This window comes from Euprymna scolopes, chromosome 21 (assembly GCF_053919585.1).
Source record: "Euprymna scolopes isolate OS-2025 chromosome 21, ASM5391958v1, whole genome shotgun sequence".
Lineage (NCBI taxonomy): Eukaryota > Metazoa > Mollusca > Cephalopoda > Sepiida > Sepiolidae > Euprymna > Euprymna scolopes.
In genome coordinates, this window is record NC_136502.1 from 29,332,888 (window position 1) to 29,349,946 (window position 17,059).

Sequence of the window (17,059 nt, forward strand, 5' to 3'; positions counted from 1 at the left end):
ATCAAATTTGCTCCACAGGTCTAAATCTCCTATATATCAATTTTCAAGTCTATAAACCAAAAATTGACAAAGAGTAGTTTGGTAGAGACCGTTCCTTACACAGACAGACAAGATGTTGTGATGAAATTTGCAATGAATGTAATTTAATTTAAACTAGAAATTGTTGACTTTTACCAGCGTCCCCCTTTCTTTGAGCCTTGTGCCATATTTTCTTGCAACTACTTGAGTAGTATCTTCTGTGTATTTGTGTCAATTCATGTTGCCCATCAATGTTAAGCACTCATGCATGATCACAAAAATTACCATGTTTAATTCATTTGCTTTAATTTGCACAAAGAAATGCATATAGTTTTTGGGATACTCATGCGGAGATGGTACCGTGCTGAAATAAAAACATTATTATTTAGAAACCCATTCTTAACATGGGGGGGGGGCTGTCTTGTAACTATTCTGTATTTTCAGCTAACAATTTGATAAACAGAAGATCCTATAAAACAAATTTAACTTGAAAATATTATTAAAAAAAGAATAACATGATATCTTCTCTGCATAAATACCGTTTTTGGATATACACAATGTTTATATACATTTTTCTGTACAATTAATTATATATAAGTAAATATTTGAATGTCTTCTTCTCTTCTTTATATTAATAAAGCTGCAGGAATTCCCCTCTGGAAGAAAGTATCGTAGTTTTGCAACAACAGATGCCACATACAAATTCAGTATAGTTAGGCTAATAGACACTATCTTATGTAGCTTAAAAACACCTTTACAGACACAGTCAATCGTGATAATAAAATACATTACATCCTAGGAGCAACACTATCATAATCGCAATATCATTAGAGGAAGGTGTACCTATTTTTCCCTCTAAATATTTAAACCTACCATTAACACCGGGATGAAGTCTACATGTTCCACGGATTCTACGCTTACCCTAACTGTAAATGGTTCATATACGTACAGATATACCATTATCTTTCCTGTAGTAGAATCAAAAAAATAATTAAGTCTCCCTCGGGGAAAGTCCTTTGCCTCTGATTGATTGCCCGCTAATTCTCTTATGCCAGAATTAGATCATTCTAAATGAACACTTCAGAACATTACAATATGCTGTCGCTAGGACAAATACTTCTCTGCACTGTGTCAATTTCAGTTAATAAACACTTAATTTTTAACGTATAGCAACATCGAATGAATCATCCACCGCTTTTACGTAACTAATGACTAGGGCTAGGACAACAGCATATTCTTTTCATTGTTTTTACTCTCGACTATATATATGACACAGTTAGAAACAATTAATCACCTGAGAACCACATCACTCTACATAAAAGCATATAAAATATCAATGGATATATGCCTGAGAATCAAAACAAGGAAAAGAATATGCTGTTGTCATAGCCCTACTAATGACTGTCTAGCTTTTCTGCTAAGACTATTTCACAAACATACATTTACTACTAGATACAATACATACCTTTTTCATTGTTCTTTCTTTGTATTCATTGTCGTCAAACATAAACAACAAACGAGTAGTTGTTGACTGATATTATATCAGTTGCAGTTTAATTTTTAATGTGTGCTTATTTTTTCCCTGTCCGCATCTAATTTTACACATTAACTAATTTGTTAGTATAACACTTTCTGCTATCATTCTGATCGTCAACAAGTGGAAAACAATGTTTGCACAAAACATATATGCCGCGGTTTTATGATTAATGTTTACTTATTTTTTTTAAACTTTGGGGGAGGGGGGCATTTACTGAAGTGCACTGAAATAATCATGTGATTATTTAGAAACCCGTTATTAACGTGAGGAGGGGATACTGTTTTGCAACTATTGCATACTTTCACCTAACAACTTAATAGCAGATGCTGTAAAAATAGAAAATTAATTACTGTTAACCTTAAAATTATACTAAAGTTAAATAAATACTGGCAACTTATTTTTAACAATTCACCATGTTAACGTATAGGCATAAGTAGAAATAAAATATACATAACACCTTTTAAAACTCGATAATTGCATAAACATATAAAATTAAATCAACTTCTAAGCATGATGCCATCCTGCTAAAAAACATATATAGCATCTTTAAAGTATTCATAATTAAAAAAATTAAAATTTATTAAAATTAAAGACTGAAACTCTTAAAATTTTACGGTTAGCTATAACAAAAGGTTTGGCATTTTAACACGCATTGTTAACTCTTTCTTTGCGTACAAGGAACTGCCATAAAATGTAAACAAACAAATATTGCTATTTCCTTGTTTAGACGGAACACTCTCATAATGTACACACACCGTAGGTTTGGGAATGTAAATATGTACAAAATACCGACACGCCACTACGCCCCCCCCCATGGCTATAAAATAAAATAAAAACTTCTTTTGCAGGTACCAATATTATATTTAATGTTTTTATTTTTTCATTTTTTTATTTCTGTTCACGATTTGATTTGATTTTTTTTATTCTTGATCGATTACTTAGGCTTTAAAGCTGTGACTTATCATGCCGATACTTTCTTTGTAGAACTGAATAAACGCTTTCAAATAAGTTAAAACACAAAAATATTATGCAGGTAGATTTTAAAGTAAATTTTATTGGCTACGGAAACATTTATTTGTTATATATATATTTTAGCTATGTCTAAAAAAAAAAAAATGCTTGCAGTATACCGAGAAGAAAAACGATGGATGACTTGAAAGATACTGCCTTCAGTAGAAGGCAGTTATCTACCACTGATTTCGCTCAATCTAATGCAGTGAGAATCCCTAACTTTGAAAAATTCTGTTTCGACTTATTATTTTTCTAATGCAGCATTTTTCGTAATTGTTTTGATTTTTTACTTATTTAGGCATGACAAATAAGTACGTAATAATGTTTTTCCCTTAAATGCTTTTTTTAGAACCAGCCAGTACCTGCGGTTATCGCCCCAACTGACAGTTACAGACAGTGGCTTCCACTAGCTGCCACTGGAAAACAACACTGGAAACCAGATTATTTCATTTGGGCCATGGCCGCCTGTGTCTGCTATTTCACAGGGACGGTAGTGGCCACCAACAACAACCGTAGTTTAATTTGTTTTCAACGGAGGGGGGGGGGGGGGTCCTTTAACGATTCTGTTCTGGATCTGTCATACTTCCATCGGGCAACGCCGGTTGATGGGTCCCGCTAGTTATTGATAAAGATATCAAAAAAAAAAATCCGGGTGTTAATTTTTGCAAGGGACATTTTTCCCCTGACACCGCCAACGCCTAACTAAAGAATACGCTTTCTCTAGTTTAACAAATTCCTGTTTATCTATTTACTCGTTGTTAATGTTAACCGATTGCCATTTTCGTTATTTATTAATTAATTTAATGGAATTACTAAATGTATTTTCAACACAATATTTAAATGGTTCTAAAACGTTTTACTAACCCAGATATTGGAAGTGTAAAAAAAAAAAAAAGGTAACGTACCTGACTTCACTTTATTTTTTAAAGTTTTATAAATAGATTTTTTTATATGTATAATAAATAAGCGATAATATATAATCATAGGTTAATAAAAAAATAATGAGAAAGAAAGCTTTATAAATTTGAGCTGTTGCTTATACAGGGTGACCAAAAAAAATGGGCCCCAACTCTAATTAGGCCCCATTTCTTAGTGTTTTGTCCGAATGAAATGAAACTTTGGTCATAACTAGTTTATTATATTCAAAACATCACATCAAAACACTTTGGCCTTTTTTTTCTCCGTTCTACAGCATATGTTCTAGATAGCCTCCATTTAGCTTTTGTTTTGTTTTTTGTTTTTTTTGGTCACCCTGTATATATAAAGGTACTTGTGCATCTATGTTACCGTGCTGAAATAATAATTTAGAAACCCATTCTTAACATGGAGAGGAGAGGGTGCTTTGTAATTATTCTGTACTTTCACCTAACAATTTAATAAAAAAAATATATCGTAAACTTTAAATTTAACTTAAAAATAATATTTAAAAAAATTATCGCAGAATACGGACCGTGCTATTTAAAATTAAGCTCAATTTTTGCGGTATCTTTTGTTATCAGTGCATTAAAATAAGTTTTAGTTATTTATGCACTGCATAAATAACTAAAACTTATTTTAAAATAATAATTTTCCGTTATGCAGTAAATAATAATTAAAATAAGTTGGTAGCAAATTTCTGAGATTTTCTTTTTAGTGTTTTCTTTCTTGAAAAGACAAAAACGGAAAGACTTGAAACATATCACATGATTCATGAAATTTTTATTTAGAACTTCGGAAAAAATAATTTAAAAAATAGTGATAACTGAAATATATTTTTTGTATGATGTACATACTCGTTACAGAATGTCATATTCCAAAAATTAGGTAAAAATTTGATTTTTTTTTTTAATTAAAAAAAAAATACTTCCAAAAATTATGTGATTTTTGGAATATGACATCTTCGTTCGGTAACGAGTGCGTACATCATACAGACTTTTCTGTATTTTCTTTACTTTTAATTGCCGCTATAAGTGCCAATTTGAATAAGCAGTAAGCACCTATTTTCATTAAATTAAAGACCCACACAACACGATTAAACAACCCGTTTATAATAAGTTTAGAGAAGTAAAATCGGTGCTTGTTAAGATAGTCAACAGATCGATTTTTTTAAGCAAAAACAATAGTAGGTACTTAATTCTAATGTCGACAATAGTAATATATCCAAAAATTGCGAAAATTCATCGAGTAGAAAGTTATTTATAGTTAAAAGTGATTTTTACGGAAAATTGGGTAAAATTATATTTTTCTTGATTGTTATAAAGTAGTTGATGAAGAGTTCATACACAGGGGACATAACTCTGAACACAAATTTTAGATTCCATTTTAATGGCGACCAACATTTTAGCCTTATTGCGATAGACTTTTTCTTTTTTTTTTTTTACTAAAAAACAATAGCAGTTGTTCTACTAGATGAATTTTCGTAATTTTTGGATATATTACTATTTTCGACATGTCAATTCAGTACGTAATATTGTTTTTGCTTAAAACGATATATTAAAACAAAAATCGATCTATCGACTATCTTAACATGCACGGTAAAATCAAACGACGGAGGAAGGGGCTGATCTGGTTTGATATTTATTTTTTGAATAAAAATGGATTGTAATTTAAAAATAACTTTTATTTTTGTGCCATTTTTATTTTATTTTTGTGCCATTTTTATTTTATTTTCTTGGTAAATGTTACCTTACACTACAACAGAACAAACCGACCACTCTAATTTGTTTTATTTTAGAGACCCTTATCCCTGAGTGGCTTCCGGGCCTTGATAAGTGGTGACCACCGTGTAAAAAAAAAAAAAAAAAAAAAAAAAATATTCGAGGCCGCTGACAACAAATCTGATAATCAAACCTGTGGCAAATTTACCGTTTGCATGGTATGAACCCCTGGACCCTGGGACTATTTTTTGCACCATTTCACCATCTTCAGTAGTGTTTTCTTATAGTGAAGTGACTTATCACATTGCGGAAGAATCTTTAGCAGACATTTGAGATAGCAAGAAAGTTTTTTAAAGTGGTTCATTTGTGTGTGTGTGTGATTTAGTTTTTAATTGATCTAAAAAATTAAGTTTTCACGAGCGGTTTACAAAAACATTTTGATGTTTTTCGTTTTATTTTTATTTTTATTTATTTTCTTTTCAATAATAGAAATTCTTTTTTGTGAAATTTTAAACGGTATTTTACTCGGTAAATATTAGTGCCATACTTACGGAAAAACGGTTAATTAAACTGCAGAAGCGTCTGTTAAACTACACCAGTTCTATAATTGAACCCCCCCCCAAAAAAAAAGAACGAAAAACATCACCTGTTAAACTACATAAGTTCTATAATTGAATATCCCCCTCCCCAAAAATAAGAACAGAAAACATAAATATGTTTTTGTAAATTCATAAAAACTTTTTAGATCAATTAAAAAAACATTAAAAACTATGTAACAAAAAAAATGAACCAAATTTTTTTTTTTTTAATTTTATTTCAAATGTCCGTTAAAAAGATTCCTCCACAATGTGATAATTCACTTCACTACATGTGTGTGCACGCGAACGCATCATATAAGAAAACACTACTGAAGGCAGTGAAATGGCGTAAAATAGTTAAAGGGTCCAGGGGTTCATACCATGCAAACGGTAAATTTTCGACAGGTTTGATTATCAGATTCGTTGTCAACGATCTCAAATACCCCTAAAAAAACAAATTAAAGTGGTCGTTATTCTGTTGTAATGTAAGGTAACATTTACCATTTTATTTTATTTTTTATTTTTTATTTTCTGTAAAAGAAAAAAATTATTCAGTTGATTATTGTAAGTTTTTCAACCTTTCTAAAAGAGAAAAAAAAAAAATAGTAAAAAACAGAAAATTTTAAATGAATTATTCAAGGGTGATGATACAGTTCGGGGGCCCCCATAGTTGTCAATATTGGTTCGGTAAAATCGTAACACGTTGATTACAGTAACTTTACAACAGCCACGGTTTCTGTTTGCACGTACTTGCTACAATCCAGAATGCCCCTTTTGAGGAGATGTATTCTTCCTCACATTGAAAACCTAACTTTTCTTTAACTCTGTTTCTGTGGGAGTGCAAGTCAATAGGGATACTTGACTAAAAGATGTTTAAAAAAAAAAAAAAAAATGCAACAATTCTCTAGAAGCACTATATTGGTATTTTTTCTGTAGTTAGCAGTAATTTTCTTTTTTGGGGTAGGGTATGAGTCGTGCGGATACTTTGCTTTTGTAAATTTTATTTATCTAGTAATTAATAGATATTAAACTTACTTATTGTTGTTCTCTGTTTTGCTGTGGCTTGTAATTTTAGAAATGTGAAAAGAAGAAAAACAAGAGTATAAAAAGAGTTGCTTCTGCAGGTTACAGACCGTGCTAGAAAGCCATTCTTAACATGGGGAGAGGGATATGTTAACTATTTTCTACTTTCACCTAACAATTTTAATAAACAAAAATGTCATGTGACTTGTATTTAAGTAAAATGCGACCCAAAGATAATGATTGTTAGTGTTGCATGATAGACTAATAAGGTTTTACATGACCTAAAGTGGTGTCACTGTAGTTTACCCCTGAATAAAGAAACCATGCAATTGAACTTGTTGCTTCTCATATGTTTTCTCTTATCTCTTGCCATCCACATATAAACGATAATGAAACATGGTGGCAGTGGTGGGATCAAAGGATTTTCAAGCATGAAGGAGGAAATGGGAATGTATTTTAGGAAAACAAATGCAGATAAATAACGTTTTATTGTTTTAACTTGTGTGCATATGAGTTAAAAAAAAAAAAAAAACAACTGGCGGAACGAGGCATGAAAGAAACAAACAGGCATGTGGCTGGCACAAGATCTCCACTACCCCCTTGTGTATGGAAAATTCAGCAAATTGGAAACATTTTAAGCTGAAACGACATAATTATGCTATTATTACGTATCTGGCAAGACAGCCAGTACAATACCAAAAGAGCACTTTTGTTTCGTATGCTAGTAGACAAGGCTTTAAATGTCTATTATGGGTTTCAATTTTTATCTCCTGAAAATGAAAGGACACCCACATGAAATAATTAAGGTGTGCGATAAATATGCTATAAGAAAAACAAACAAAACATACGAACATTACATCCTTCATACACGGAAACAGGGTGGATCAGAAACATTTATTACCTCGCTTCATATGTTGATAAAAACTTTCAATTTTTGTGACAGTTGTGTCTCATGAATATTGCGAGATCAGATAATTCTTGGAATACATAACTCTCATACACATGCAGAATTGCTATAAATGAGACGCTTAGATTTATAATGATGCATAGACATATGTAAGCTGTCAGAAAATACTACAGTCCAAGGTCCTGAGACTCAAGGAAGTGAACACAGTTGATTTTAAACTAAAGAGAAAACCATCGGCACAAAGTGACGGAGTGTAGGGCATGTGCGCTGCAAAATGAACCGAATAAAGAGTTATGTCCTGCATTTATGAAGGCACGTTTCAAATGTAATGGGAAGAATCACTTTCTTATTAAATGCAAATCCGTGAGGAGAAAGAATAACTGTTCAGTCGAAACGCAGCAAGATGACAGTGGTAGTGGTTCAGACTATGGACATGTAGACATGATCACAACAAAAGAAAAAATAAATTCTGTAAGACAAGAGGTAATAAAGACGGGATGATGGTGAAAGGAAAACCAATTGCTTTTCAGCTTGATAGTGGAACATCAGTCAATATATTGAATGAGAAGCATGTGATGGGAAAAACACTTGAACACTAAAACAAGATTCTTGTCATGTGGAATGAGGCAGAAACAAAGCGATTAGGGGAGTGTCAGATGCAAATGATAAACCCTACAATTGAACAGAAATATCCAGTAAAGTTTGTTACTGTAAAAGAGGTTTTAAACCTCCTACTTCGGATTAATGCAATTCAGCAGATGGCACTCATCACAATCAATAATGACAAGTTCAAGATGGTTACCAAAGTATCTCAACTGGATGAAGTCGGCAGCCAGAACCTGAGAAGCATCATAACAGGATTTAAAGATAAGATATATTCAAGGAGGAATTAGATGAATTTAAAGGTGGATCCAACTGTGACACCTAATGTTGCAGCAACACAAAAAATATGAGTAGCATTTAAAGACTAACTGATTTTGAGAAATCAAAAAAAAAAATGTAATTGAACTGGTAAATGAGCCAACACAATGGGTAAGCGCATTAGCGCTAATATGAAAAATGAACAATTGCGTATACATATAAACCCAAGACCACTAAATAAAGCTCTTAAACAAGAACAGTTCCATTAACTGTACTGGATGATTTATTCCCAGAACTTGCTGACAATAAAGTCTTCTCGACCCTGAATCTGCAAGATGAATTTGGGAATCTAAAATTAGATGAAGCCAGTAGTAGCTTGGCAACATTTGCTATTCCGTATGATCAGTTTCATTGGAAGATATTAGCATTTGGTATTGCTCTGAATCTGGAGATACTTCAGAGGATTCTATATAACAATATGGTTGACTTGGAAAGGGTTGTCAATAAAGCAGATGATCTTCTGGTAATGTGAAACCATGGGAGAATCACTGGTAGATTATGACGTAATGTTCAGGAAGCTATTGTAGAGATGTTGCAAATGTGGGATGCAACTGAACGCAGAAAAAAATGAATCTGCAACATCTACACAGACATGACATAAAAGAATAGACACCACGATAAATACTTTCCTTGAGATTAATGTATGCTTATTTATATTTACAGATAAGAATAGTGCTGAAATAACTTCGATGCAATTTTAATGAGATACTCTAACAACATTGAAGCATGCCAAGAACCAAAGGAGCATCAGAAATATCAGAATTTCTGCGAGGACGAATCATGGGTCAACATGAAGGTGATCTTAGTTAACGCAAAATTTTTCAATATCTTTTTCTACTGTTAATAGAGTGATCATACAATTCATAAGAAAAGACAAAGAGTGCACAACATCTCATCTAGGTTGCCATGGGCCTTCTGAAAGAATCATGCATCTTGTGAAAAGAAATGTTGAAGAGGATCCTCGGTGCAAAGTTTCTGACTTTGCAATCCAAGTTGGTGTCAGTTCCAGAACAGCTGTCAGGTACTGCTGGGCTACTATGGTAGAGGTGTGAGAAAGAAATCACTTCTTCATCCTGCCAATATCAAGCGCAGAAAAGATCGAGCTCGTGAGATGGTGTACAGACCTTTTAGACCAATGTCATTTTCTTTGATGAGTTATGATTTGCATTATTTCCCGACAGTGGAAGGGTATGGGTATGGAGACTAACTCAGCAAGAGTTTGACTTAAAAAGATTGCAGCTAATGTTGTGATGGTCACTCAGACCTGGTGGAGTACGAAAGAAACATCAGTTCTGTTAAATATGTTTCAATATGACATGAAAGACTCTTACCAATATTCCTAAATTGCTAAATGAACCAAATGAACTTCCTATTTATGGAAAACGGAGCTTCTTGTCACTCTGCAAGGGTGACATAACATTGGTAGAGCTAAAATGGGATTAATAAACTTCCATTGCCAAGTTGATCCCCGAATATGAACCCAATTGAAAACCTTTGGGACATATTAGACTGGAACCTTTGCAAAAAGAAAAGGAAGACATCTTCTAAGCCTGAACTTTTAGCATTATTGCATCAGACATGACCAGAAATTCTTCAGGATGATATTTGTCAACTGATCAATGCCATGCCATTAAAAACAGCAGCGGGAATATTAACCAAGTATTAGTTATTAAATGATCATTTATTTTTGATTTTGTTCTATACGTATTCAGCATAGTCGAAAACCTTCAAAAGTCGTCATTTAAAAGAAAATTGTGGAGGTGGACCTAATCTAAAAATTTACCTTTTTTTTTTTATTCAATTGTAAGGTTAAAGTACAGAATAGGTGCAAAACACCCTCTTCTCCCCATGTTAAGAATGGCTTTTTAAATAATAACGTTATTATTTCAGCATGGATCAATAAGTGCACGAGTACCTAATTTCTTTAAAAGCATTCATATTTTCTTATATAAAAACAACTTCTGTAAAAAAAAAAAAAAGAAAAAAGTGCACTTTCAATTTTTGTTAAAAAAGTTTTCTTAAAAAACCCCCCAAAAATATGGTAAAAAAAGCAAAGAACAAAACGTTAATCAGTATTCATGCAGAGAGTGATCCGTGCTGAAATAATAACGTTATTATTTAAAAGGTCATTCTTAACTTGGGGAGGGGGGTTGTACCTAATCTATACTTTAACCTTACAATTGAATAAAAAACATATCATAAAACTTTAATTAAACGTGGAAATATGATTTAAAAAATAGCGCGGATCACTCTCTACATTAGCACCGAAAGTACAGAATAGTTAGAAAACATCCTCCCTCCCCATGTTAAGAATGGCTTTCTAAATAATGTTAATGCTTCAGTACTGTTCCTTGTCTGCTTAAGTTTAACTTTTGTTTATTAAATTGTTAGGTGAAAGTCCAGAATAGTTACAAAACACCCCTATTCCCATGTTAAGAATGGCTTTCTAAATAATGTCATTATTTCAGCAGGGTAGCTTCTCTGCATAAGTACCATGTTTTGTTTTTAAATTGTTAGGTGAAAGGACAGAATAGTTACAAAATACCATCCCCATGTTAAGAATGTCTTTCTAAATAACATTATTTCAGCACGGTATTTTCTATGCATACGTACTATCTATTTTTGTTTATTAAACTGTTAGGTGAAAGTATAGAATAGATGCAAAACTCCCTCCCCATGTTAAGAATAGCTTTCTAAATAACGGTAGTACGATCTTTTGTTTATTAAATTGTTAGGTGAAACTATAAAATAGTTACAGAACACCCTCCCTTTCCCATGTTAAGAATGGCTTTCTTAATAGTATTATTTCAGCACGGTACCATCTTTTGTTTATTAAATTGTTAGGTGAAAGTATAGAATAGTTACATAACGCCCTCCCCATGTTAAGAATGGCTTTCTAAATAACGTTATTATTTTAGCACGGTACTTTCTCTGCATAAGTACCATGTTTTGTTTGTTAAATTGTTAGGTGACAGTATGGTACTCATGCAGAGAGTGATCCGTGCTGAAATAATAACGTTATTATTTAAAAAGTCATTCTTAACATGGGGAGGGGAGGATGTTTTGTATCTAATCTAAAAAAAACATAACAAAACTTTAATTAAACCTGGAAATACGATTTAAAAAATAGCGCGGACCACTCTCTGCATTAGCACCAAATATTTAAGCAAGTTACCAATCCGTAAAATTTATTCAAAAAAAAAACTGTACTTTTACCAAACATAATAATAAAAAAAAAGTTCATATTTCTTATATCGAAAAATAACAAAAAAAAAACATAAAAAACGACTTCGACTCAAAAAGCAAGCGACAAACTTTTTTTTTTCCTGATATAATAAAGAAAAAATGTTAAATTAAAAAATTTGGAAGATAAACAAATGAATTATGGTTTTGTTTTTTTGTTTTTTTACTTATCGAGTAAACAGAAAATGAAATCTCGTTCATTTTGTCAATTCGTGGGTGTGAAATGAATCGAACCCGAAGTTCAGTTCTATTAACAAAACAGGTTCGCAGCAACGGCTTACGAAAATATATTTATTTTATTTAATATTTTAATAATTGGCGATGTAAATTTATTTTAATAGCATAACATCCCTCGACTCTAAAGATGGGTTGTCTGAAAATTTCAAACAAATTTAGAAATATGGTTGCATAAACTTTGAACGGACCAAGAATTATATATATGAGAGAGAGAGAGAGAAAATAAAAAGGAACAAACCGTATTATGTGTTCATCAACGTTTCGTCTTTATTTCGAGACTTCCTATATATATATATACATATATATATATTTTATTTCGAGACTTCCTATATATATATATATATATATATATTTTTTTTTTTTTTTTTTTTTTTTACACGGTGGTCACCACTTATCAAGGCCCGGAAGCCACTCAGGGATGAGGGTTATTGCAAGTACAGTACGTTAGTGTGGAGATTTGATGAAGTGTTTACTTAAGGGGGCGGTTCATTAGGAATTTGTTAATGTTGGACTTGAAGACATCCAAGAAATCTGGAAAGCAGGCAGACGGAACAGAGTTCCACAGGCGTGCAGTTCTAAGAAAGAAGCTTTGTTCATGGAATCCACGTTTTGATTTAGGCACAGATAAAGAGTGGGGGAAATTTTTCACAGTGGATTCAGCTAGACGGGTGTTTTTCGTGAAAGATTGGCGAGGGGGGACCAGAGATTGGAGTTCAGATGAGCACTTACCATGGGAATAACGATAAAACAAGGAAAGGCTTGCAACGTCTCTTCTGTCTGTGTGTGTGTGTGTGTGTGTGTGTGTGTATATATATATATGTATATATATATATATATATATATATATATATATAGCCGCACTGATGAGCTGTGAAACAGTACTGTATGTGGATGACTATATATATATATATATATATATATAAGCTCCCTTTGTGCAAAAGAAGACCACAACCACAATTGAGATATCATACATTTTTTTTCTTTTTTATGAAGATGAGGTCGACCTCAAATTCAAAAGGAGTAAAAATTAAAAACGATTAAACATTAATATGAATTTATAAAAGATAGTTTATTGAGAGGTAGCCCTTATTCTGTTCTCTTCCCTAACCCCTTGATCTACTTCTTCTATCTTATCTTTATATAATTTCGATTGCCTGTTCCTCTTCAAATAGCAGAATATTGTATTAAACAAATTACTGTTTGAAATCTGGTTTCATTGTAAGATCTGACCTGACAATTTTTCTTTAGAAAAAGAAATCCCTACTGAAACATGTATGCACATGTGTAGCCAATAATTGTTTGTATAAATAAATAAAAATTATACTATATATATCTTTGAATAGAAATACATTTCCAAAAGCTGAAATAAAACCCAATATGTAATTTTCTAAATTTCAGTCAACCTATTCATAAATGTATCAAATCGGTTATATCTATAATTTAATGACATTTTTGGAACAAAATAACTTTTACACATGTTTCTGGAGAAGTCTGAAGCAATTATAAGTAGAACGCTTGTTATCAATGACTCCTCCTTCATCAGAAAGACTGGGCCAATAAATCTGGGCTGAGAAAGTCCAAATGAAAAAAAAAACCCTGAAAAATGGGTGCATGAACAAAAAAAAATCATCAAAAACAAATGAAAAGAAAAGTTCAACCAGAAAATATGCCATATCTGATTATTAAAGCAAAAAATGTTGATGAATGTTGTCCAAAGTTAATGTATAAACCAGTTTGAAAATCAGATAAAAGCAATGTGAACCTTATTTTTATGTCTATAAACGATCACAGCTATAAGGATCAGTAAATTCATCTAGGTTTCATGGCGTAACGGTTAAGGCGCCGGACTGTGGAAACATAGTCTGAAGCTCGATCCCTAGAAACAGTTGAGCTACGCTGATGAGAGTTAATGAAACTCGAAACACGCGTGTACGTAGATTACTGTTTTAAAAATAATAAAAAAAGTAAATTAAAAAAAATGTTATATATATGCCCAAACTAATTAGGGCGACTTTCTAAAATGTAGGTTCGAGGCGAAGCCATTATTAACCGAATCTATCGTTTGAAAAAATAACAACAAATATATATGTGTGTGTGTGTGTGTGTGTGTGTGTGTGTGTTTTATTTACTATAGGAAAGTAAAGTAGAAATTTAAAACATTTAATGCCCTTTCATGAATAGGACACTAAGGAAAGAAACTGTGTTTACTATTAATTTTCCTAGGCAATACCAAAGTTTGACACTAATCACATCATTCCATTGAAATGGATGTTGCCGTAGTGCCACAAAGCTGCAGGATAGTCAAACAGGTAGTTCTTCCTGTGAATACATCTGATCTTGAAAATACCTGAAACTTATGATCTCAGGAAAACATGGCTGCTAGTGCATCATTTAAATGTATGATGATAAAAAAAAATGTTCATTTCACAATGTATTTTTATTTTTTTTAACGTATGATTTTATTTTTTTTAACTTCAGATTTGATTCTGGGCGCTGACTAATGTGTTTGAAAGGAAGATGATTTGGAGTTTTTCAAGATCTAAATGGTAGGATGATGGCTTTGTTGCAGCCACATATTTTTATGTACCATTTTCTTTGTTGTAACTAGAGAAGTCTACCAGTGGAGAGATTGGCCGAACAGTCAATCAGACGTTGGTGTATAAACACAAGCACTCATGCAATATCATTTCCCTACTTACCATCCACTGTCCAAACAAGATGTACTTCATTGGTTTCTCGAAATCACCAACGATATAGTACATCTAGCAACTTTCATGGCACCCTTCATAAAAATTCACTCTATTTTTATTAATTTTCAGTACAACCTAAATAAAAAATATCTTTAAGTATAATTTCAATGTTGTCTGTTAATTCATCTTTCAAGTTAGATAAAACTTCTATTACAGATACTAAAACCTCACAAAATATAAAAACAGATTTATTATAATGTGCATTATGTTTATATTTTACTTAATAGACCATCCATAACCCAAAAAATATTTTTTTTTAATATATATATATATATACATACAAATTATTTATTTTTAAAAACTGTACATTACAAATTTCAGAGGCATACCATGGTTTTATTGCAGTGGATCTGACTATTAAACGCTTTTAAAAATCCAAAGAAATCATCAATGATTCACATAATGAAAAACAAATTGAAGACATGCACTATGTATATAATTTGTATAAAGTACTTCTCATAGAATCAAAACATTTCCTGTTCTTGAAGGATTTCAAGTTATCTTTGACAGTAAGGTTAACAAGAATCAGTTGTCTTGGTAGGTTGTCATCTGCAGGCATTGAATGACAGATTCAAATGTGCTAACACATCTTTGTTACTCTCCTTCTGTATTGCAGTAGATGACAAGACAGCATTTACAGGTACATTTGCAAACACAACCAAAGAGGGTCAGATCCCAATGCAGATAATTTTAGATTTCACCTTTAGCCAGATCCTACTAAAGTTCTTGATAATGTAGCTTTGCCATATTGAGCCTGTTGTTATCAAGAGAATTAGTTGCATACATTGTTTTTATCTTTCTCCCATCGCAGAATGATGTGACAAAAGTCAGAAAGTAGGATTTGAAGAGCCAGCACTCTAGAGAAAGAGCACTCTGGCCTCCAAAAAATGCCTGAGTAACCCTATCGGCATTCACCAGTAAGGGTTTCTCAAGCATTTAGTAATGAACTAACCCCCTTCTCAAAAGGAGGACAAGACCTGGAAAGGTGAACCTCTTGAACTGCACAGAACAAGAAGCATATCTTTGTCAACAGGGAATAAGCCATCTCAACAATGGCTTAGACTCTGTTTTGGTGCCACATACATGTCTACAGTTTTTATTCATCTTGAATGACATCACGCTAATTTTGCCAACTACTTTATAACCTCATCCATTTTCAGGTAAATGTAGATACTTTTTTCTTGGTAATTGCATGCTAACAAGTACCAGCCTTTTTGGCATAGTATCTATTCTGATGCTGTTAATTCTGTCCACAGTCAATAAGGAAGAAATCCTTTTCGACTAAAACAATTTTGGATTTTTGTTCTAGCCCAGAGTGCCCCTATTTTGGGAGAGCTGGATGTTCCCCACATTAAAAATGATCTTGTCTCATATTGCCCTTCTAGGGAGGCAAATAAATAGGAGCAAGTAAACATGACAACAACATCCACAAATCTTTTTATTCTATAATATAGCACGTAGATATTTTGTCTGTAACATTCAATCAAGAAAGTTTATTTTTCAATTTCCAATGAATGATTTTTATCTCGTGCACTAATAACTTGGCTATCACAAATAAACAAATGTGGTTATAATTCTTTTGCACAAGACAAAAACGAACCAGAATTCTATGTACAAAATATTTATCACCAGTAATTCTTCAGGTGTAACAGGTTGAATTTGAAGAATTCTGTTAGCCATGACTTGATAGAAGTCTTAAGTAATTCACAATTGTATTTTGAGATTGACTCACACTGAGGATTGAACCTTCAACCTCCAGAAGAATGTCATTTAGAACTGATTATCACTTTGCACTTTATCCATTACCCTTAAGAAATGTAAAAATCTCATCCAAGACCAGAATAATAATACAAATTCTCATTTCAAAAATTCCGAATCATAAAAAATATGTGTTGAACTCAAGAATCTATACAGAATTTTAAACTGAACCCTTTATTTAATCTGCATGGGTAGAATGTTCTCATTCTGTCAACCATGATTGAGTAGAAATGTTAATTAGATTATTCTTAATCATTATCACTTGCAGTAAGGTTTAAACCTTCATTTAGAATTGATTGTTAATAATAGCTTTATCTGTTGCAAGGGTTTTATTAATTTCGATTTACAGAAGGATACTTCTGAATTAATAAATTTGCAGATCAGTTCTTGAAAACTGATACCACAAAGGCATTTTTGCCAGCTAGCAGGGAAGCAAAATT

At 32.3% G+C, this 17,059-nt stretch overlaps 1 protein-coding gene across 4 annotated transcripts in view; it reads left to right on the forward strand.

Annotated features, from left to right (window-relative positions):
* Window positions 1–17,059, forward strand: part of LOC145242073 (uncharacterized) — a 46,664-nt gene that overhangs the window by 19,793 nt on the left and 9,812 nt on the right. Inside the window, exons 1-3 of one of the 4 annotated variants that reach the window (XM_080104983.1) lie at window positions 3,235–3,462; window positions 9,295–9,427; window positions 14,590–14,657. In XM_080104983.1, coding sequence (XP_079961109.1) covers window positions 14,655–14,657 — 3 coding nt within the window. In that variant the 5' untranslated portion in view covers window positions 3,235–3,462; window positions 9,295–9,427; window positions 14,590–14,654. Of the gene's footprint in view, window positions 1–3,234; window positions 3,463–9,294; window positions 9,428–14,589; window positions 14,658–17,059 lie in introns of those variants that run through there. The other 3 variants (XM_080104982.1, XM_080104981.1, XM_080104980.1) reach the window with 3 other exon arrangements.